The sequence below is a fragment of the Ornithorhynchus anatinus genome, chromosome 18 (genome assembly GCF_004115215.2).
Source record: "Ornithorhynchus anatinus isolate Pmale09 chromosome 18, mOrnAna1.pri.v4, whole genome shotgun sequence".
Taxonomy (NCBI): Eukaryota; Metazoa; Chordata; class Mammalia; order Monotremata; family Ornithorhynchidae; genus Ornithorhynchus; species Ornithorhynchus anatinus.
Window position 1 is genome coordinate 37,895,697 of NC_041745.1, and position 25,174 is coordinate 37,920,870.

Genomic DNA, 25,174 nt, shown 5'->3' on the forward strand with positions numbered 1-25,174 from the left:
ATTATTCCCCATCAGGGTGGAGATAGTTCTGATACCTCCAGGCTGTGGGTCTAATTTAGGGTGGCTCCATGTGTCCTCAACTGATCTAAGTTGGAAGAAGGCTAGTGATTCAATGGGCTCCAGACTTGCTATCTCCTTTGAGAAGCTTCCCTAGGTTCGTCCCCAAAGAACTGAAATTCTTTGGGGACGAACCTAGGGATTGGGTTGAAATTTTAAGAGCATCACATTTAAATATAGAACAGATAGTCTTTAAAAAAAATGTGTACAGACTCCAAACTTCAAATTCAATGAAGCAGGGGGTACTGATGAGATAGAGACAGGTCATCAGCTCGACTTAACTTTATGGCAGGTTGACTTATCCACGAAAAAGTAGAGATGCTTCAAATATAAACCCACAAGTGAAAACTCTGAACTGAAATGAACTTAAATTATTTTGGGATGAACCTCCAGGAGGGCCTGGAAAGTCAGCTACCCTTTATGGGTCCTCCAGACCCCTTTCCAGCTCCACAGCAGCCCCAGCCAGGACATTCCTTCTCTGAGTGATCCATACCAGTTTTTATGGTTCTGCCGTGCCATCCACGGGCTCAGAGACTTCACTGGGAGAGTCCAGAATGGTTGAACCTCGAGATACTCTGGGACCCACAAGGAACATTAGAGAGGCAGCAAATTCTATGCTCTATCCAGCAACAGCACAACTCCTATGGATCCATATATGGAAGGTCAGAGTCTGACCTCCCCATGGTGTGACATAATAAAAGGATTACTTGGCAATTCCCCAGTCTATGGATCTGTAGTTGTTTTACTGCCAGCCATTTATTTGGCAATACACTGTCATAACAGAAATTTTGGAAGTCAGGTAGAAATGAAAAACAGAGTGCCAAAATAAGCTCCAAATATTCTCATCACTTGAGCTAGATATATGAAAAGGAGAATGTGAATTGAGTGTTTTTGTTATTGCCCAAAGTAATACCAGTTATTTTCACAGAAATAGAAAGGGAAAGGTGCTACATAGAATTGACATTGAATATTCTGAAGACAACTTATTCCACTCCCACACAGTGCAGCTTCAATCTCTGAAATATGGAAGCACCCTGATCAATTTACCTGGAAGGGAAGAAAATGTGACCCTTCCGAGGTGCAAAACAATGGTGCTCTTCCCATACGGTATTATTTTCCAGTTCCTTTTTACTACAATGAGCTGTAATCTTTTGTCATATGTTGAAGACTATAAGCTCATTGGAGGCAGGTAACATGTTTACCAACTCTGTTGTACTATACTCCCCCAAGTATTTAATACAGTGTGCTGCATGCCATTATTCTTGTCTGTCCGTCTCCCCCGATTAGACTGTAAGCCCATCAAACGGCAGGGACTGTCTCTATCTGTTGCCGACTTGTTCATTCCAAGTGCTTAGTACAGTGCTCTGCACATAGTAAGCGCTCAATAAATACTATTGAATGAACAATAAGGACTCAATAAATGCCCTGGATTGATGAGTCAGCTCTTGAGCAATACAAGATTGACTGTCAGCACACACAAATTAAAATTTTATTTTAAGAGCATCATATTTCAATATACAGCTGATAGTCTAAAAAAAAAGTGCACAGCCGCCAAACTTTAAACTCAATGAAGCATAGGGTACTGATGAGATAGAGACAAGTCATCAGCTTGACTTAACTTTATGGCAGGTTCCCTTATCCATGAAAAAGTAGAGAAGTTTCATATAGCAACTCATGAGTGAAAGCTTTGAACTGTTGATCAGCATTAAATAAGTTCCTTCTATCTTAAGTTTTCGAGTAGTTCACCACTCCACATCGAGACTTGGTCATGTCTGCAGAAGACATTAGGACTGTGGGACCCTCCCTCGGAGTGAATTGGTGAACTCTTCTGGTAAAACTTCAACTTGATATAGAAAATACATCTTATTATTTTTTAAGGAAGAAACTGTATTTGTGGGTTTGGGCTGGGGAAATCATTCTGTATGATAAACCAATTCCATTGTGAGCGGGAAAGTTTTCACATAATAGATGAGCTGGTCAGCATAAACATTTTTCTCATTTAACCTGACTGCTTCTTTAAAAATGATTAGACCACTGAGTGTGGTGAATTGTATTTTTTTTTTTAAATTTACACTGTGTTTGACTGTCACATATTATGAAACTGTGAGTAAATGTAGCTCTGCTGGACTGTTCCAGACAAATATGCTGGAAACACAAACAATAGCTTCAACACACTCCAAACCCATCATGAATTTACCAGCCCTCTAAAATGGCAGTAGGATTGAGTTGAATGGTTCTAATTTTTCAAAATATTGTACACTAAAAAAAACATGCAGTAGATTGTAGCTCATTGAGGGGCCGGATCATGTCTAAGTCTATTGTACTATTCTGAGTGCTTAGGGCAGTGCTCTGCACAGAGTAGATGCTCAATTAATTACTACAGATTGATCGATGCACTAAATATACACATTGTCATTGATGCCTGGAACACACATACTGGCTTAAAGTGGGTTTTTTTGTTTTTAAACAGGCTTACCTGTATATTCAGGTGGGCAAAGACACGTGTAGTTATTGATACCATCTACACAAGTGGAATTATTTTCACAGTCATTGTCCTCACAGTCATCCACATTGACTTCACAATTTTCACCTTCAAACCCATCGGCACATGTACACCTGAAAATTTAAAAGAAAGTTGAGTCACACGCTTCCGATGAGAAAACTCTGTGGGGGCAAACACTGTGAGAAAAGTTAAACTTTTGAGCATTTAATACACCAATTAAATGTTAAATTAACATTAAATTAAACGTTCATCTTGCAAACCATAAATGAGCAAAGGCACAAAACACTTTCCAGTGATGTTTCAATTGCCCATCTTTAGAAAAATGCCTTGAACAAAAGATCCCTTTTCAAATATGAAAAAGTACTCAAAGATGTTCAAGAAAATGTCTACACACTCTCATCCTCTGAATATTTCAGAGCATCTTCAAGCTAGAGATATAAGTGGCTTTTTCAACAAGGTCAAATATTTTCTGATACCTGCTTTTGCGTCCATGAAACTATGTACTCATTCATAGTGTAGAATAGGCACCTCCATAATTAGTGAACGGTTGGCTAAGATTACTCAAAGAAAATATACTGCCATCATGAGGGGTTTTTTTTTCCCATATAGGTTTATCCTTTGTACACTACTTACTGTGATTAAGACACTTTCACCTGGCAAAGATTACATTTAGTTGACCCTGAATAAAATGGAAAATAATCTTTGGCTGAATCTAGATCACAAAGTAAGGATAATTTCTTAATGAATTGCGAGAATAAAAGTTGTTTCTTTAAAAGGTGGCATTTCTAACAAGCTTGAGCAGTATATTAGCATTCTTATGTGAAATTATTAGAGTCATTTAATAAAGAACTCTATTTCATAATTCATGAAGTACATCTGGAGTAATTGTGCTGTGTGATTAAATAACTCCAGATTAAAAATGCTCACAGCATGTTTATCTACTGCCATAGTGCTTTGGAAATGAATCATTAATTTTCTGTTTCAGTGGGATTTACATTTTATCATTTACATGCTGTCTGTTAAAGTAATCCACAGAATAACAGCTGAATGTGAGACTTTCAGCAGGGGGTTAGCCAGCTATTAATTAGCATAATAGAGCCAATACTTTGTCTTGCTCTGATCTGCCTTGACTAATCATAATGTGTTGGATTTGGGGTTTTTTTATATTTCTTGTTTTTAAACTGCAATGTGAGTCTAGGGAGACTAGAGCTTTTATTGCTCCAGGACAAGTTGGAGGAGGACAATGCAACTTCATACTTACCAAGAGATCCCCTAGATTCTCTCCCCAGGTATGTCCAGAATTCATAATTGACAAAATTCTTTTCCTCCTCAACAAGTGTTTCAGATGCAGAAGGCTTGATTTCTTAAATTGGTTACTGATGTAAAATGCTTACCAGAATCCATCTTTTTCTCCTTCTTTCAAGTGACAAGTGGCTCCATGTTTGCATGGGTTCCCGATACAAGCGTGAATTGGAACATCGCAATCCTGACCCTAAATACACAACCACAAAATACAGACAGACATTTCAGGAAGCAAGGTAGACTGCAAATTGAGAGGCTAAATAATGCATAGGAAGAAAGCTGGAACAATGAAGACATTGTGATGGATCATCATATGCTTCAAACCCTTTCCCTTCTCTGTACCCTGTTACATACCTTGAAACCATAGGGACAGGTACAGCGGTAGAAGTCCACAGGGTCACTGTTACAGGTTCCATCATTTTTACAGGGATTCGACAAGCAGGGACTACATTTAGCAAGTATATTAACATCTACGGGACCTGAAAAACACAATGGACCCATTAGACATGATTGTCCACATTAATAATGTCCACATTCTTATCTTTTTTTTAAAGCAAGCAATTAAAATGGGAGAGAGCTTTATTTAGAAGTGGGATTGCCTAAAGTCTTCTAAAAGATAAAATGGTGAAAGCAACTTTTAAATTAAATCCAGGATCCTCAGACTCGACATCATTTTATATTCATAGAACACCACTGTGTGTTGGCTACAATGAATAATACATAGAAAGACATGACTCCAGCCTTCCAGAAGACTGTTTTTATAATAGATATAAAAGCTACAAATACAGTAATGCGTAATGTGGTGAAGATGTTCCGGTCCTCTCTTTTTGTTTTTGAGGGGAGGAGGGTTATCTGCCTTTCTTGGTGAGGAGTGGGATATGGAGGAGAAAAAGGGAGGTGGGGAGAGAAGGGGAAAAATAGCCAAGAGGTGAGAGGAAGCAAAGAGGGGAAAACATTCAGGAAGAGTTCTTTTCATCAGCCTCCTTGTTGTTGGCAGAGCAAGAGACAGGGGCATAGGAGGCTTGATGTTTGTCCTGGCTCAATTCTGATGTCTGGGTAGCAACCCCGATGGTGAGCTGCCCAGCTACTGAGTCCTTCTCTTTTTCTGTCTTCCCACTACCTCTCCGGAAATGTCAGTACCTCTACAAGCTTAAAAGCTGGGGGTTAGAACGCTGAAAGAGACTCATTAGAAACAGAAGCCACACAATGTGTGATGTGCTGTGTTTTCCCGCTTCAGAATACGCTACAACCAAGAGACCTCTGTTACATTCTTGTGAGTTTCGGGAGTGAGAACTTTGGAAAACTAATTACACAAAGAATGATAAAACAGGATCGTTAAACACTTGGTTTCTCCCAATTCTGGACCACTAAGAATGACAAATCAAATGTCTACATGACAATCTTTTAATCTATCAGTAAAGGCATGTTTTCAGCACTTACTGTGTGTGGAATACTGTACTAATCATTCATTGATTCAGACATATTGATTGATTCAGACATATTAACTGAGCGCTTACTGTGTGCACAATACTGTAATAAGTGCTTGAGAGAGTAAAAAATGATAACCACGTTTCCTGCCCACAACAAGCTTTCAGTCTAGAGGGGGAGACAGATATTAATATAAAGTATATAATTATATAATATTTGGGAGAGTGCAGTACTATAGAGTTGGCAGACATGATCAAGCACTTAGTACAATGCTCTCCACACAGTAAGCACTCAATAAATATGATCGAATGAATCCCGACCTTCAAGAAGCTTACAACGTAGTGGGAGAGACTGACATTAAAATAAGCCATCGATGGAAAGCAACAGAGTAGAAGGATACGTAGATAAGTGCTGGGGGGATGAGGTGAGTAATAAAGTACAGAGTGCATAGGTGACAGAAGGAGGGGAAACAGGGTGGGGAGATGAGACGTTAGTCAGGAAAGCCTTGTTGGAAGAGAAAGCCTTATAGGAAGGGAGAAAGGTGGTCATTTGGATACGAAGGGGAAGAGAGTTCCTGTTAGGAGGGAATCAATCCCATTTATTGAGTGCTTACTGTGGTGCAGAGCACTGTACTACGCACTTGGAAGAGCCAATAAACACTTTCCATGGCCACAAGGAGCTGAGAGTCTAGGAGTCAGACATTAAAATAAATTAAGGATACATGCGGAAGTGCTATAGGTGGGATGACTATCAAGGGCTTAAAGGGTGTACACCAGTGCATAGATGACACAGAAAGGAAAGAGGGTAGGGAAGATGAGGCTCAGTCGGGAAAGGCTCTTTGAAGGAGAGAGGTTTGAAATAAGGTTTTGAAGGTGGGGAATCAACCCTGTCAATTACCCTTTTCCAGATCAATGTGCTTCTTGTCCCAATTACCAATTCTGAATTCTTATCTCTTACCTGCACCCCCAACTACCAATTCTGAATTCTTATTTCTTACCTGCACCCCTTTCTCCTTTATCACTGGTACCTGGCATCCTCTCAAATACCTGAATCCACAGAAGTCCTTCTATTTCCTGGTTCTCCTGCCTCTCTGACTCCCTTCAACTGGATGCCGAACAATACTCCCACCTGAAAATACTCCTCCCCAAACCTCCCTTGTTCCATTCTCCCATTACTCAGAGGTCTGTCTTCAATCGCCCTTTCTTCTCCCATCTCAAAATTCAGAACTTTTTTATGGCATTTGTTGAGCACTTACTATGTGCCATACACTCTTCTAAGCACTGGGGAAGATACAAGCTAATCAGGTTGAACACAGTCCCTGCTGGCATAGGGCTCACAGTCTTAATCCCCATTTTAAGAGATGAGGGAACTGAGGCACCGAGAAGAGAAGTGACTTGCCCAAGGTCACACAACAGACAAGTGGTGGAGCCGGAATTACAACCCAGGTCCTTGTGACTTCCAGGTTAATAAAATTCAGAAAATCCTCATAGGATATTGAACCAGCGGAGAGGGAATCAGAGAGTGAAAGCAAATCCAGTGGCCAGAGAAAGGCAGTTCCTATTTACAACGGAAATAGAGCAAACCCGACTGCATTGACTGACGCTTTTTAATATCTGAATCAGCTTCAAGAAACTCCTGAAAAACAAGTGTTATAATCACACGTGGACAGACAGGGAGCTTGGCCTCCAGAAATGACTAATAACTCAGAGTGAGAAAGGACAAAAAGTTTTTGTTAAGGCAATTTGTCTGTGTCAGTTTTCTTAATCTTTAATGGAACTACTGTCAAGCCTCAAAAACCATTAAATCTTATATACAGGCAAGCTGATTGGACACAAATGACTGACTATGCACCTGATACCAAACTACCATCCACAGAGAATAGCACCTCATTTTGATTTATTACCGAAAGCTTCGGCCAAAATTTTCTAACCATAACCGAGTGTGTCCTCATTCAAGCATCTCCCAGAAGTGACTCAGATAATGAAATATTTTATTGCTGCCCTTGCATAGAAGTCAAAAAGCTTCAGACAACTTAAGATGTATGTCAGAATCATTTTACGACAGAGGCCAATTAGATGAAATGAGGTTTCTATTGGAAACATGAAATCTCATTGCAATGATTGCTTTCTTTTCTTTATTCTATCATGTTTAAACAAGAATTTTGAGGAAAATAATACAAATAAGGTATTTTATAGTGGGCCCAATGAAGTTTCAACCATGATCCAATAAAGTCAATTTATAGAAATCGTTAAAATGAAAAAGCAAGGTTAACCCAAAAGGTACTATTTGGAAATTTTTCTATTTTTTTTTGTAGGCTTTTTAATGCAGCATATAAGACTGTACTTGCAGAAGAATGTCGGAGAATCAACTATATAAATAAGATATTGGAATTTCAGTACTTTAAAAATATAATACTTTCAATGGCAAAAATCTGTCATTACCTTTCCTACAGATGGAGTTACTAAAGCTATAAAATTTTCCTTAAGGGAAGAAAATAAACATAGTTTGACCAAGCAAATTCAAATCTCTACTTAAATGTTGGGTTAAACTCTTAGACCAAGAGGCCCATGTGGTAGCAGAGATTGTTTACAACCTGATTACCCTTTTATCGACTCAGTAGATGCTTACAAATACTATTATTATTATTAATTATTCTTATTATTATCCATATTGCCAACTATCTGAAAGTTTTGGAACAATACTATACTTTTTAATCAACTTTTATTATTTTGGCTTGGCACATAAAATCCAACCATTACCATGATATTTTGTTTGATTTTCAGTTTATAAACGATGATGACTTAGGCACAATAAATAAGGAGTGAGGAAATCAAATTTTTCCAGATCTGAGATTAGTGAGCTGAGTGATCAGATTGATTTTTTATTTCTTTACAAACTGCATATCAAAATTGAAAACTTCCATTGTAAAACAAACTCCTTGCAAAGGACAAATGTAAAAATGCATGAAAATTATTAATTGACCAAAGCAAGGTTTTGTAAGAGCCACTTGCAGACTTCCTAATCTGAATAAAATTTTAAGTTATACTTAAATTCAGCTGTGTAAATAGGCCTTCAAAAATGAAAATACATCATTCCGTTCTCTAATTATTCATAGAAATTAATCTCAGCAGAAGTATTCATTTTCCTACTGTGAAAAAAAACTGGTATCTTTCAGTTAGGAACCCTGCTTTTGATGACTTTCATGAACACATTTCCAAGTCTTTGAAAACTCAATGTCAAATATTGAAAAACAAATTCAAAGTTTTACAAAGATACAGGAAAACTCTCCCTCCACATAAAGAAGGCGATACTGATGGCAAATAACTCTTTAAAACAATTTTCACCTGCTCTAAGTGGGGAAGAAACTCAACTCAAATCCAGTTAGTAAAAGTACAACCTTTAAGATTGAGCCTGTTCATCAATTTCAGTTTCATTGGCTGAAGGTTCTGGATAATACTGACCTCCCTCATCTCCCTAGGATAACCATTAAAAAAGATGTGATAAAATCATTTTCATGTAATGGCCTATAATTAATTCATTCAATTGTATTTATTGAGCGCTTACTATGTGCAGAGGAGCACTGTACTCTTGGGAAAGTACAATACAACAATAAACAGTGTCATTCCCTGCCCACAATGAGCTCACAGTCTAGAATGGGGACAATGCTGAACAATTTTAACTATCAATGCTTAAAAGTGCCTATACTTCCTGGTACTAATAAGGAAATTGTCAAGCATATTTCATGTGGTCTATTAAGTAATCAATCAATCAACTGCATTTATTGAGCACTTACTGAGCACAGAACACTGTACTAAGCTCTTGGGAGAGTACAATACAAAGGAGTTGATAGATCCATTCCCTGCCCACATTTCCCTCCCTCAAGTCTGTAAACTCACTGTGGGCATGGAATTCATTCATTCAATCATACTTATTGAGCGCTTACTGTGCACAGAGCACTGTACTAAGTGGTTGGAGAGTACAATACAGTAGTAAAGAGAGACAATCTCTGCCAGGAAATGTGATTTATTGTTGTATCATAACAATAATGATAATAATTATGGTATTTGTTAAGTTCTTACTACGAGCCAAGGAGTGTTCTAAGCACTGGGGTAGATACAGGGTAATCAGATTGTCCTACATGGGGCTCACACTTTTAATCCCTATTTGACAGATGAGGTAACTGAAGCACAGAGAAGTTAAGTGGCTGGTCCAAGGTCACACAGCAGACAAATGGCAGAGCCGGCATTAGAACCCACATCCTCTGACTCCCAAGCCTATCTCTTTCCACTAAGCCTCATTGTTCTCTCAAGAGCTTAGATCAAATATTAAGTGCTCAATAAATATGACTGATTGATTGAACATCCTCTGACTGCTGAATGACTCTGTGATTTCATGTTTTCCACTCTGCTATTACTCCTCAATTCTGCTAAACCCCGAGGGGACCCTGCAGAAGTCTCCATAGGTTAGGCAGGCCATGCCTTTGGGTTGAAGAACCCAAGCCCCCCCGAATGCCTTCAATTCCAGAGTCATCTAAGTTAACTGGGAACCGTGAACAAGGGCACAATCTGAGGTAGAAAATACTCTGTCTGCATGACCTCAATCAGATGTTTTTCCACTCTCCCTTGCTAAATTGTGACAAAAGTTAACCTCAAATCCCTCCAATATTAGTTGGCTAACTACTCAATAATAATGATAACAACGTTGGTATTTAAGCACATACTATGTACCAAGTACTGTTCTAAGCACTGGACTAGATACAGGTAATCTGATTGTCCCACAGAGGGCTCACAGTCTTCATCCCCATTTTACAGATGAGGTAACTGAGGCACAGAGAAGTTAAGTGACTTGCCCAAGGCCACACAGCTAACAAGCAGCGGAGCCGGGATTAGAACCCACGATCTCTGACTCCCAAGTCCTGACTCTTTCCACTAAGCCACGCTGCTTCTAAGATGCAGCTCAAATTCTAAGACCACTGTTAAAATACAGGAGGCTATTTTTCAGACCACTAGGATCACTAGATCACATTGACAAGATGGACAAATGATCAGATATCGGTGGTCGAATCCAAGAAATCAGTCAATCAATGGCATTTATGGAGTGCTTATTACACAGAGAGCACTGTACCTGGGAGAGTACAATGCAATAGAACTGGTCGACGCGATCCCTGCCTTCACAGAACTGAGTCTTATTGGTACCAAAGAACTTCAGGTACCCAGAGTTGCATTCTTTTCCCTAGATTAATGGGACCATGAAACCCCCCTTTACTAAGTGCTTAGGACAGTACATGAGCAGCAAAAGTAATGGTTCCTGGCCTCAGTGAGCTAAAATCTCATGGAAAAGACAAAGAAATATAAATTATTTACAAATAGAGTGCAGGAGGAAGAGCGAGGATAAAAATGATAGCATGATTATGCCTGAAAACAATAGCTGAATTAATAAATGTGAGATTAATTTCAGACACACATATCCACATATGCAAAAACCCTAAAGAAGGGTATAAATTCATGTAGGTGCTAAGGGTGGTTGTTGGCTACTTCAAGTACGGCTACTTGAAGGAGATGGGATTCCAGGAGAGCTTTGAAGATGGGGAGAGCTGTGGGTTGGTGGATTTGAAGTAGGTTGGCAGGAGAAAGTCAAAAGTGAAGTACAGTTAGAGTGTCAGCTTGGGAGGAGTGATAACTGGGAAGCAGCAATAAAAAGGGCAGTTACATAAGATGGGGAAGGCTGGTAGAGAGACATGGAGCTGATGGTGGAGAGTTTCTGATTGATGCCGTGAAAAACAGAAGTTTTTGCCGAGTGGAGAGTTGTGTGCCGAGTGACATTTTGGGAAGGAGAGAGAGATATTGTTTTAATCCGTTCAAACGCCATTTTTATTTCACTGAATCATTTTGCTAATGGTCACATTCCCTATAAATTCTACTGTCAACGGCTAGGTTAATGGGAATACCCTTAACTCTGTAGGTCGCTGACCACAGTTGGGGCTGAACTAATGATGACCACATTTTGAATGTGACTCAGTGAGCCAATCCTAGATCCATTTTCTAGCAGTACAAGCTAATATGATCTTCCTGTCTTGGTGATATAATATGAAAGAGAAAGATGTGGATGTCACTACTGAAAGTGTTAATGATGTCTAGAGTCATGCAATCTACTGCTCCCTCTCAGTCTAAACACCCCTGCTGTCCGTCGCAGAAGGAATCAAAATTGATGTGGCAGGAGACTCTCTTCTCAGAATCATATTGGTTGCTACTCAAGGAAATGGTCATCTTTCTGTGCAACTACAACTTGACAATTTGGTGATCTGTTCTATAATCTTTCAGGTATGAAATTAATCTCAGCCACAATTTCCAAAGACATCCTTCTTCCATTTCTCTACGACAAAGTCTAAAGATTTCTTTTTTTAGGCTTCTCATGTCTTTCATGGCTACTCAAAAAATGATACCTTTGATAGCACTGATCAGTAACTTCTTAAATACCCTAGCAATATCAATTTTCCATAAAGATAAAAAAAAACAAAGGGAGAGTGTGGGTGGGAATCAAATCATAGATACAATTTCCAGAAGGGGTCGGTGCAAGGCACACATGAGGAGAGTCAGAAGGTTTAGTCAGAAAGATGGACATGAGGGATTCATTTACAACCTTACCTGGTCTCAGAAAACCACAAGGCCCTGGAGCCTCTAGAAGCAGAGCAAGGGGTGTGAGAGGGCAAAGTAAGAGATGAAATGCTTGTTAGAGGTAGCACCTACCCCAAAAAAAATCAAAACAACAAAAAAACCCCTACAGGAAATACAATTTAAGGTACAAAGCAGACAGAGATGTTTGTGGGTGTAGGTGTTTCTTATTATTTTTAAAGTTATTTAGTAATTTCCAAAGAATCATTTGTAGGAACTGTGTAGCCAAAGGGAATTTTGTATTAAGTGCCTAAATTTTTTTTATGATGTCTTGACAAGGAACTGAAACAGTTATTAATCAAAGGGGCAGACTACCCAACAGTCACTGAACTCCAGCTCTATCTTTGACCTCTAAAGTGAAAGTGGGTCATGAGGACACTTTACTGCAGCAGAGCACTCTACATGGAAATCAGGAAACTTGCACCAAGAAGCACATGGAGCAAACACAACAGCCCCACAGAAAACAATCAATACATGTACACATTTCAGGAGTGAAGCAGTGTGATCTGGTGGAAAGAGCACAGGCTGGGGAATCCAGGGACCTGGTTCTAATCCCAGCTCTTCCACTTATCTTCTATGTGATCTTGGGCAGGTCACTCAATTTCTCTGGGCCTTAATTTCCTCATCTGTAGAGTGGGGATTAAATACCTGTTATCCTTCCCTATTAGACTGTAAGTCCCATTTGGGACAAGGACTGTGTCTGACCTGATTATCTTAGGGCAGTGCTTGGCCCCTAGTAAGCGTGTAAATAACACAATGCTTAATATTATTAGAAGGGACTTTGGGGTCATATATTAATTTGTTTAACTCAACATACTGATAAATTACCTTTCCATGGCATTATATTCTATTGTGAAGGATAGTTATCCAACACTATGCTTATTGGGTGGACTGTAAAGTGACTGTACAATTAAACTTTATAATTTCCAACAAAACAGGCATTGAGACAACTCTACTCTACCTTGGCAGGTAAATTTTTTGGATGGAGTGGTGAGTAGTAGCTTATCTGCCATCTCCCCAGGACCAGCACACCGGGCAATTCCAGGTTCTTTGTATTCTGATTTTACCCAATCTGATAACCACTGCATGTTACAGTCACAGTAAAGAGGATTTGCTCCAATTGCCCTGGAAGAAAAATAGAGGTTGGTTGACAATGGGATAATTTAATAACACCTATTTTATAGGACTTAAAATGTGGTGACATTTCATTCACCAATAAATACTTTAGTGTCATTCTCCATAGACATGTCCTGTTGTCACAACTTTGAAGAAAGGTCAGATACTAGGCCTTTTCTATACTGATTGATCTTTGCTGTGTATTTTAAGAGCCGACAGATGCTTAACCATGGGTATTGCAAAATAATATATCTAGGCTGTAGCGACCCAGGTATCGCAGCAGATATTCATTTGAAAAGAAGAGTTAGAGAGACTGAGAGTGATATAAATTCCTGCCTATGTATGTAGTTACTAACACTGTACTATCCCAGATATGAGAAGATGCCAATCAGAATTCTGGGATCTCTTGGAAAACATTGGAAGGGTTAGGTCTTATTAAATTAACCCAAGATCATATACACCCAATGGAAAAAAGTGGAAAGTTGACCATCATCCAGGTTCTTTGATAAAAATGGTCCATTCGCGTAATTCAGACCTTAAGACAGATACTGTTTGACTATAGTTACCTGGTCAGACTGTATCATGGATAAAATTAACCTTATTCATGGCAGAAATCATATCACTAATAGAACTAAAGGAATCTTGTGCAATCACCTGGTTTCTGCTCCTTACCATGGAAGACAGGTGACTAAGCCAGCCAGGATGCATGGTTGTCTATTCTTTCCTCACAGTTTTCAAGAAATGGAAGCTCTAAAGACTTCCTTGGTCCTGTATTCAACAGTTAATATCTCCGAGTGTCAAAACATTCTTCCTTGTCAACTCTCCACTTCATTTTACAAGTATAGACCTTTCCCCTATGGTGGTGAGAAACTCTTCAGAGAGCTAAGTATTGCAGTTGTGCTTGATTGTTGTTTTAGGGTACACAGAGTTGTTTTAAAGGCTCACAATCTCCAGCATGCTCTCAATACCATGGTCTCTATGTTACCAGAATTAACCATTAACAGAGCTATTTTAAGCAGCCTCTCAAACTTCCCTAGGATAAAATTTCCTCTTTTAAAAAAAAACAAAAAACAACTCTAAGACTAATCCTCTTCCTTTTTTAAATAACAGAAGGTGATGCTAGTGTGCAAATGCCTCTGGTTTGAACTGTAGTTGTTGTAACCCAGCTAGAACAGGCTTCATTTTTCTTTTGATCTAAATTCACTCCTTTTCAACATGTTCTATAGTACTAATATAGACACAGAGATGATCCCAATAATATTTGCTTAATTTTCACAGGAAACAAAACCCAATCGTTTTTCTGAGGGCAGTCAGCGAGGTCAACTTGCATGCAAGCACACTTTTATAGACTAAATACTCACAGATGTGATAATGCAGAAAGGTCATTAAACACTCCCTCAGGCACAACAGAAATGTCATTTCCATGCAAAGATCTAAAGGAAAAAATAATTATTTCAAAGTGGTAGTAAGACTGTCTATAATCCTTTTCAAAACTATCAGGACAAAGACTTGCTAACCAGTCAATATATCATAGACGTACTCTAAAACTGAACAAAATGCAGTCTTAATTCTCCAAAATAGCAGTTGGTAATCCAAGGCACAGATCTACCAAAATACCTGAGTGTACACTGAAAGTTACTGTGAAGCTGTACAGTACGTATTTCTAGTTAAAGACACCCAGGAACAGAAGGTAGTCCAGTTTCAGAAACAGTATGGCCTCACGGAAAGAGTGGAGCAGCGGCAGATGGGAAACCTAGATACTAATTCTCGTTCAGCTACTTGCCTGCATGTGACCACAGGCAAGTCATTCAACCTCTTGGTGCCTCATTTTCCTCATCTGTAAAATGGGAATTAAATCCCTGTCATCCCACCACATAGGTTTTGAGCCCCATATGAAGCAGGGATTATGTCCAATTTGATTATCCAGTATGTATCCCAGTGCTTAGCACAGTATTTGGTACATAGTAAGCACTTATATACTACAATTATTGTTACTGAAGAAAAGATAAACATTCAAATTGAATATTACAATTCCTGTTAGAGAAGAAAAGTTACATGTTCAAATTGACTTGCAATAATTAGTGTTCATGGACAAAGTTTTATATAACAAAGAACACTCACAGCAACCGAAGTGATTTTAATCCATCGAAGGTTCGAGTGGGTATACATCTGAGGCGGTTGTAACTAAGAATTCTGTAAGCACAGATGAAACCTTTTATTTCTCAAAGTGACAAGAAAACATAAGAAGTGGAAAATAATGGAATATAGACTTTTGCACCAAGACCCAACTAGAAAAATGGGTATTTTACACTTCCCAAATCAAGCAAGATTTAAAATGCATTTATTACAACCAATATGTTAACTCTTCTTGGAAATGATTCACCCATTATTTTACTTATACTCAATGTTATAGGTTGAAACTTACAAAGTAAGCAGCTGGGTCATGTTGCTGAAGCTCTGGTTAGAAAGGGTGCTGATTCTGTTGTTACTTAAATCTCTACAAAAAATAAACACAGAGATTTAATACTAATGACTGCACAAGCCCTAAAACAATATTAATTCTTGGAATAGCACCTTGTAATTTTAATAATTCTACCCTTGTTGCTATCTTCTATGTTATTCTATGTATGTCTTTGGCAAATCCAGAAAATGTTTAACTCTGACCAATGAGAATCAAGCTAACAATCAAATTTCCACATTCCAATGTGGTGCAAAACCGTTGCCAGAAACCTTACTATTTGTTTCCACCTCCCCCTATAACATTTAAATGAAGAGGATGGTAATGAGCCCAATAAATTAATGGGAGGTAAATTCATCAATCAATAAGTGGTATTTGAGCACTTACTGTGTGCAGAGCACTGTACTAAGCACTTGGGAGAGAACAGTACAACAGAGTTGGTAGACACGTTCCCTATCCACAAGGAGCTCACAGTCTAGAGGGAGGAGCTTATAGCCTAGGGGTAAGAACAGTAAAACTTATAAGAACTGCTGAGGTTCCACGGAAATGTGACCTTTCTGTCTGAGTGCTTAAAAATATATGCAGGCCCCTGGGTGGTTTCACTAAAATCTGTTGGAAATTCAAGATAGCCAGATATTTCTCGCCATGACTTCCACCCAATGTGGTCTGGTGAAAAGGGCAGGGAGGCAAGAGACACAGGGTCGAGTCTCATCTCTGCCACTACCCTGATGTGTGACCTTGGGGAAATCACTTTACCATTCTGGGCCTCAGTTTCTTCATTTGTAAAATGGTGATAAATGGAGTCGAATCTGATAACCTAGTATCTACCTCAGCCCTTAGCACATAGTGAGCATGTAATGAATGCCAGCATTATTAAGTGAGGCATAGGCATTATTAGTGTCCACTTAACAATGTAGTTACTGTCCTCATCCCTTCTTCTCTTTCCCTGGTCACAGACTCCACAAAAGTCACCCTCTGGGTTCTGAAGGGCTCAGTTCAGAAATCTTGCTTCCTGTGATGTTTAATCCAGAGTATGAGAAACAATGAGTCTGCAGGACAATGTAGGCATGATCGTATACATTCGTTATGAAAATGAGATTTTATTTTTGAAGAGTTGTTGCAACTCCTTTAAAAGGCAAGTAGAGCATTGTCCAAAGAAGAGGAGGAAGACTGGAAATCTATGACTTCATACAGCTTTCCCATAGGCTGAAAGGTCATTTAAATCTGTAACTTGATTTCCCATTAGATAATTATTTTTCACCTTGTTTCATCTAAGATAAAGGAACAGATGTTCCTAGAGCTGTGCTCCTTGCTCAAGAACAGTGACATTAAGAAGGCCCAAAACTCATTTCAGGGGAGCTATGCTTTACGTAATTTCCCTGGGATTCTATGATTAACTGGATAAATGCTTAAGAATGAGGGAGACTCTATTACCCAAACCTGCCTCAGGAGTCTATGGAGGTATCTCGGGAATTTTCAGAAATAGTGACAACTGTTACTATGCTTTTCCCTTTGACAAGGTCGTTATGGACAGGGAAGTAGTCTGCTAATTCTGTTGTACTGTATTCTCCCAAGCGCTTAGTACAGTGTTCTACCCACAGAAAGTGCTCAATACGATTGACAACTTCATCAAAACCAGAAAATTAAACCCACAAAGATACTGTAATATTACTTACATTAATGTTAAATGTTTATAATTAGAAAGTTCTTTGGGCACAAGGGTAAATTGGTTCCCATCCAAATACCTAAGAACAAGAAAAAAGACCTCATCATCTTAATGAAAATAATGGCAATATTCAAATGCAGTATTTTATCTCAATAAAGAGTGTAATATTAGTTTCAGTGTTTCTAATTGAGGTACCATGCTGTCTAGTCAGGATCAATTAAGAGTTGATATACAGGCATGAAGAGAAGATTATTTGGTTCATACAGTCGAATCTGTCATGGTTCAATAGGTATCGCACAAGCTACAAATAGAAAATTGACAACTGAACAGTTAGAATATTACATCTTTTTCGTATGGTGCATATGTTAATTGTGGCTAGGAAATTTGGAGACATCGATAACACTTACAGAGAATAATGATTTAAGGGAAAGATGTACATTTTTTCCACTTTGACCTATAGACTTGTTTTCAGATTGATATTTTAGTTTTCCTACTCTTAACAAGATTACAAGGTAGGGATTTCGATCCTCGAGGGCAGGGGCCATGACTTCTTGGTTCCTCCTCTTAAATTTCCTATGCTTGTAGTGCAGTGGAAAGCTATTAAACAACAACTACTAAATAGATGGTGGCAAATCGCCTGGCACTCCACTGAAAGCAATTAATTCTTGACCGATGCATGAAGAAAACATATGTTTTGACTGATAGTAATATTAGAAACAGATTATGCATTATGAAGGAGTGAATGTGGCCTAGTGGGGAGAGTCCAGGACTGGGAAAACAGTCTTTCTTCCTTTCTAATGGAATTTAAGTGTTTACTATGTGTCAGACACTGTACTAAGTGGGGGGTAGATACTAGACAAACAGGTTGGACACAGTCCCTGCCTATACTGGGCTCACAGTCTAAGTAGGAGAGAGAACAGGCACTCAATCCACATTCTTTAGAGTACAAAATTGAGACAGAGAAAAATTAAGTGCTCAAGGTCACACGGCAGAAAATGGCAGAGCCAAGAGACAGATCCTTTAATTCCCAGCCCGTGTTCTTCCCACTAGGCCATGCTGCTTCTTACAGAGACCTGGGTTTTAATCCCAGCTCTGCCATTTGCCTATGGTGAGGCCTTGGGAATGTCACAACTTCTCTGTGTCTCAATTTCCTCATCTGAAGAATGGGGATTCAATACCTCTTTCTCTTTTAGACTGCAAGTCCATGTGGTCCAGGGGATGTATCCCAGTGCTTAGCACATAGAAAACATTTATTATTGTTAAGTATAATGAATTGTTTTCTTTAGTAGCTTGTCAAGAAAGGTGACCCAAATCTTCCCTGAGCAAGTCCAATTTTTGGTACCAACCTAAACCAATGCAATACTAATATTTCTTGGATGATGTATTTTGGGTATTTCTAGTCCTGATTTCTCTCAACTCTGTGTTTCCTTGGGAAACCTCAGGAGAATCCCAAGCATCCAGGCAAATAGATGGGCAAGGGGGTGAGGGGAGCAGCTTAAAGTCAGCACCCATTCCAAGGTTTTGCTGTCTCTCTGGAACAAACAAGAAAATGGGATACACACCTAAAAATCTGGACTATACGGAAGCCCCAGTGGGTTCCAGCCAATCCTGAAATAGTACAACAAAATCTGTTTGCCAATCCATTTAGGCTGAAAATGTAGCTGGAGATGACTGCACCTTCAGGAAACATATGGCTTTGGGATTCTTTTGGATACAAGCACTGGTTCTGTTTTACATAGGCTCAGCTTAGTGTACAACGATAGGATTCAAGTGAATTTCTGCTGCAGGGCATTCAATAATCTAGATTTACTGCACCTATCCAAATCCGTAATGTAGTGTTTAAGAACGACTAAGACCTTAGATGGTGTTCTACGACTAGTACAGCAGACCGAGAAAAGGCAAAACTGATTAACTGTTTTGCTTGCAAAGATAATTAAATACAAGGCTGAACTCTGGCAAAGAACATGTTTGCAAAGCAAAACTAAAGTTTCAGGTTCGGTTCTGGACCCCTGCAATCTGATCATTCTCAGAGTGTGAAATGCTTCTCAGACCCAAGGGCTTGATGTGTCTGTATACACCTCTGCCTATCCCCAAACCCCTAGTGTGAGATATCTGGAGAACAAGGACTTTGGTTGACATTTTAGACCATGTTTAAAAGTAACAGTGAGGACTATTAAGAACTTGATTCCATCACTCAAGAACAGAAAGCGTTACTGAGGCTGAACATCATTAGTTCAAATATATAATGAATTGAAAGAGAGTGCCAAGATGCCTCTGTCTCATCGTCTTTCTAAATTTTGCCTTTTCCAATCACTTCTTTGGTCTTATCTTCTTCATTTTTACTTCCTGCCTCCCTCCCACACCCAATCCACTTTGGGCCGGAACCACTAGAGGGCAATATGACCCCATAAACTTCCCAAGAGGAATTTTTTTAGGAAGGAGATGCTTAGGAAATAACCAGCAAGTGGGTATTAATATCTAGCTAATAAAAAAAAAGTTCTGTGGGCAAAAACTACAATCCTGATCAGTATTAATACCTTTCAGTGTTGTTTTTTCGATGGGTTTTAAAAAACATCAGGCCAAACGCACCTCAAAAGAGGAATTTTACTTGCTGAGCCTAGGGTTTTCTCTCAGAGTTTCTAGAGCAACTTTAATATATTCTTGTAAATGCTGCTGCATGCCCTTTTTTACTCCCTTTCATGTTCTCTGTTTCCCTGTTTTTGAAGATGAAATTTGAGAGATTTAAAGAAATAAAAATCTTACACCATCAGTCCTGAATTGTGCTCATTTCTTCTTGGCTGAACCCAAATCTGGATCCTGGAGGTAAATTCAGTTGTAGTATCAAGGGAAAGGAAAACACTTGTCCTACTTACAGTTCAGTGACATCTTTGGGGATGGCTTTCGGTAAGGCCTTCAGGCCTTTATTGCTGCAGCGGACTACAGTATCAAGGCAGGTGCATTCGGCCGGACAGCGAGATAATGGGGAACAACTGTTATCATCATTTCCTGTTTTATCCAAGACAGAAAAATGCAGAGTTATGGTCCTAAAGAGTCCTGAATAGCCAGTAATGTGAAATGTGTTAATTGCCTACTGAACAAGAAGTCTATACCAGAGAACTTCCAGAGCTATCTATAAGCATTAAGTTATTGAAAATCAAGCTTATGTATTTATTACATAGGAACCTATCCTATTGCATTAGGACCTACCTGAGAAATTGTCTCTATGTACTGGAATCATGGTTTCAGAGGCAAAGAATTGGTGATTTAATCCATTAAATAGTGAGTTTGAAAGGCTACACATTTATAAATGAATACTGTGCATTTCAATAAACGGTGGGGCTAAAATATAATGCAGCCTGTATTGGAATGAATGGTGAGTTTGAAATGAGTAATCCCACTTAGTGGTTATGTATATAACAAAACATGATGTCACATCTCAAGCTCACCATTCAATAGAACTAAATACCAGTATACTACTTCTAAATCCAGGATTCCAATTACAGACTCTAATTTCTGAAGTTGATTCTAAAATATATCCTAGGTTCCTACTTACAAAGTATTATATAATGTAAATATCTGTTTCATTATTTTAAGAGCCATACATTTAAGTTTAATACAACACACAGATTGCCTAGACAGAGAAAATCTGAAAAGTAAAACAGCCCATTTTTATTGAAAGTCAAAACTTTACATGTGAAAGCACGATTAGTCCTTAGAGAGCCTCTTGGCCATTTTAGCTGGAAATAATGACTGATTAGATTCTTTTTCAGAGTATTACATTTAAAAAATTTGAATCAGTAATTGAAAAATAAAGCAAATCAAACAATTTTGCAAGATTCTAAGAAAAACAATATCAAACAGGTGAAAAGGAATGAAAGGAGTAAATGCAACCCAGGGAACTGGAAGAGGGTTTTCAGGTAATTTGATTTTTGTCACTATTAGGTACATGAGAGTAACAGAACTTTGTCACCTGAAAAACTCAAGACCAAAATATATGGCAAGTCAGAATCGAAAACCTACCATCATCACAAGTGAAATCCTGAATGGCAACGTCCTGGATGGGAATCTCCTTCAGGAAGTATGGTTTCTGACAACGAGGGTTTCCCGTTACGATGCGTTTCTTCCTAAGCCAATCTCCCAACCAAGCCAGATGACAGTTACAGTTGAACGGATTGGCCAAGAGATTTCTATGAGTGACGTACAGTGTGATCATTAGCTTGAATCCTGAGTTTCTATTTCACAAACTCCTAGAAAACTTTCAATAGATAATACTGTAATGGTGTTTAAATCATCTAGCTCTCTCTTTTCTAGACTCTAAGCTCATTATGGGCAGGGAACGTGGCTACCAACTCTGTTGTACTTTCCCAAACAGTCAGTACAGTTCTATGCATACAGAAAGTGTTCAATAAATACCACTGACTGACTGAATGATTCCACCCACATATACACACACCACCCTCTGCACATCCTCAGGATGTACCTTTTCCAGCTAAAACATTCAAATTATGAACTGAAAAACAAAACATAAGAGAAAAACCCCTTGAATGATTCCATACACAAAATAAAGTTGAAGGTAGCAGTTTAGAATTTATGTAGTACATCTTGATATATCTCATTTAGAGGTAATTTAGACTTGTCAGAGATCTGACTTGCTGTCAAACTACCCAGAACTGAAAATACAGTAATTTAATATAGAGATGAAGGCTGATTACTTTATATTATTGGGTTTAACCTGACACCAGCTATTTCATTAATTTGTCATCTCGAGATTTCCATCTCTTATTTGCTCCAGAGAATAGGTTTCCCATCTAAACTGACAGCCAAGTTGATTACATGCCAGTTATAAAAATGAATTTACTTCTACAGGTCCCAATACTTTCAGCATCACACCATTTGGGCATGGGCCTATTGACAATTCCATTATTTACAAACATGCCATCTTTAATATGCACAAATTAGTCAGTAGGTGTAAAATGCCATATTTTATGTGGAAAGAGGATTAAGTACTTTGGAGATGGTGCTTCCCACAGCTGTTTAAAATAGGTATCTATTCCTTTCCCTCCTCTTCAGCCACATCCTTTTATATCCCTCCCATCTGATTCTAACGACTCTGAATTCAGCCAGTTAATAATTAATCATTTTTAACAGGGATGTTTATTTCAAGAGAAACTATGATTTAAGTCTAACATACCTTTGTCCCAGAGCATGAAATAAAGTCCCATTCAAAATACATGTCAAATCTCTGATGGCCACCTGTGTATCCACCACCTTCCTTCTCCTTCCACCTATACCTTTCCCACATAAAATACTATGGCCTAAAGGGTGTGTTCTTCCTTTTATTTCCTAATATTGTGACTCAATCTTCTTCTGCAGTACTTCCTATTCTTTTGTAGTTGGGGTTGAAGCCCATCAGTTTTGACCTTACAACACCAGGCTCTGTGATTGTGAGACCTGGGTGGGGCAGGCCATGTGCCAGACTGTATTATTTTGTATCCGTTCTAGAGTTAGCTCAGCACTTTGGCACCTAGTGAGAGCTTAAAATAATTACCATAATTAATTGATGGCATTAGGTTTGGGGCATGGGTGGTTGGAGGTGGGGTATATGAGAATAGAAGGCAAGTAGAGAAATCATTTTTAAAGTTACGATGGGGATGAGAGGGAAAGGGGAAAAGGAGGGAAAATTTAAGGGGGCTTGCAGAGGCCAAGTAGGAGAGACCGGGGATTAATTGACCACCAGGCAGAATCCCCAGGAAGGGGCCATTTAACTTCAAATGAAATAAAAGTCTCAGCAGCCCTAATCACAGACCCTTTATGACTCAGTATGGGTAGTCAATGCAGTGTATAACATTTTCTAATTGAGAACATATTTTTGGATAGTTTGGGTAAAAATAAGGTCACTGACCTTGGTTCAGGAACCAATTCTCTCATTTGTAACAACATCCCCATAAGAAAATGAATTATGCCTTGCATTCAACATAAATGGTGGTTCTCAGAAACCAACTGTGTGGTCAAATCTTAGGACTGTCAGTATCATCTATTTTACCTTTGTCCTTACTCCTCTTTTCACTATTTGTAAATAAATTTTGTCTGCCTCCCCTGCTATATTGTAAACTCCTTGGAAGTAAGGAACAGGTATTTGCCCTGTTAAACTCTTCCAATACTTAATACAGTGCTCTGCTCCTGGGAGTCATTTAATAATTTTTATTAGTTGATTGACATATTTATATTAATGACAATAATGAAGCTTCAGATAAAAAAATAACCAAAATAGTTCCATTTGTCCTGTCAGGTTTTTAGGAAAATGTGTGGACTCAAATACCGATAAAGTATACAATCTTGCCTTGGGAAATGGCTTTTTTTGGTGATTTTTAAAATTTTAATCAATGGGTTGTATTCTATGAAATGGTATTAAGCTGCTGCTGAGAAATCACTAATCCATGGGCTCCTAAAACTGAGCAATGGTTTTGGCTAAGAAGGAAAGGAAAAATGCAACTGATACTTACAGTGTGGATAAAGAATGGAGAGTGTCAAATGCTCCAGGGGCAATTGTAGTAATCTGGTTATCGTACAAAGAAAGTAAACGCACAGAACTGAGTCCTGTGAAACTGTCGTTCCCTACGCAGCTGATACGATTGCTTCTCAACATCCTAAAAGAGAGCCGGCATTATCTGTTATAGGCGGAATACATCGTGTACCATTTTTCTTCCCTTAAGTACGAAATCAGCCTTCAGCTAAAGCAGCCATTACTATTTACTCAGTTGCTTGTTTATAAACCCATTAAGTGATGAAATGCTATCAAAAAACTTCATAAAACAATCACATTGATAAAAAGCTTGTACCAGTAGATTGTAACTTTCATTAGATGTTAGGATTTAAAGATTCATTGCAATAAATGAATGACTTTTCAAATTATGACTGCTGCTAGAGTGATTTCATTCACCGAGGGCTTAGTTTGTTGGGTTTTTGTTGTTTTTTTCATTTGAGAGCTCCATTTGGAGATGAAAATTTTCAACCAATTTTGTTAGACGCTGAGCTATTCTGGTGACATTTAAAAAGTCCATTTCTCATAGTTTATTTGTTACTCAGTGCATGAATGCTACAAGCACATTAAAATGTTAAAACGAGGGATTGATTGCATCTGTCGATGAATTGCAAACTGCCTGGAAGAAAGCATTCTTCTACTGTTTCAACAAATTCCTTCGTCTTATGTAACCACACTTCAGCCCAGATTCTCTGCCCTGGATCTAAACCTCAGTGAAAGGTGGAATGTGTGTACTTTCATAGTATAAATATCTTTGTTTTCTCCCTCAAAAACCCACTCTGATTTATCCGCAGCCTTCCAATCTGGAAGCAGAACAGAGGGGCTGGCGGGGAGGGGCCACCATTTACGGATCGAGGGCATTAAATGTCATGCCAAGAATTCAGACTCGGAGATCAAAGAACTGCCTGCCACCATTCTGCCAGGCTGCTCCTGATGTTTCTAGCTGGAGTTTGAAAATTCCAGAGGTCTGAGTGGCAGGAGAGAACTCAGACAAGGCCTTTCTTAATGAGCACAAACAATCTTGGTTCTTGCAAAGACCCCCACATTAATTTATCCTAACATCTTCATAACCTGGTAAATGGGGAGGGATTGAGATGCCGCTGAGGTATGTTCAGAGCTGCAGTGGTCCAGATCCCTGACTGGTAGAACTAGGAGCCAGAAGAGTCATCAAGACAGTGGGAGAGTGAGAATGAGGGAGCACTTGTTTGGGGATGGCAATTTACTAGTCAGATTCCCTCATCTCTCTCAAGAGAAGCAGTTTCTATCTGCCCAAAAGCAATGTTAGTATTTGATCAGCAATTACTATGTGCAGAGCACTGTTCTAAGCACATTCAGGGTAATCAGGTTGTCCTACTTGGGGCTTACAGTCTTAATCCCCATTTTACAGATGAAGCGACTTGCCCAAAGTCACACAGCTGACAAGTGGTGGAGC

At 38.8% G+C, this 25,174-nt stretch overlaps 1 protein-coding gene across 4 annotated transcripts in view; it reads right to left on the reverse strand.

Annotated features, from left to right (window-relative positions):
- Positions 1–25,174, reverse strand: part of SLIT2 (slit guidance ligand 2) — a 310,193-nt gene that overhangs the window by 40,418 nt on the left and 244,601 nt on the right. For all 4 annotated transcript variants that reach the window (XM_039914653.1, XM_039914654.1, XM_029083488.2 and 1 more), the window contains 11 exons: positions 23,705–23,848; positions 21,222–21,388; positions 20,075–20,207; positions 17,212–17,280; positions 15,503–15,574; positions 15,199–15,270; positions 14,439–14,510; positions 12,923–13,086; positions 4,217–4,341; positions 3,955–4,052; positions 2,534–2,673 (listed from right to left, as the gene is read on the reverse strand). In XM_039914653.1, coding sequence (XP_039770587.1) covers positions 2,534–2,673; positions 3,955–4,052; positions 4,217–4,341; positions 12,923–13,086; positions 14,439–14,510; positions 15,199–15,270; positions 15,503–15,574; positions 17,212–17,280; positions 20,075–20,207; positions 21,222–21,388; positions 23,705–23,848 — 1,256 coding nt within the window. The remainder of the gene's footprint in view (positions 1–2,533; positions 2,674–3,954; positions 4,053–4,216; positions 4,342–12,922; positions 13,087–14,438; positions 14,511–15,198; positions 15,271–15,502; positions 15,575–17,211; positions 17,281–20,074; positions 20,208–21,221; positions 21,389–23,704; positions 23,849–25,174) is intronic.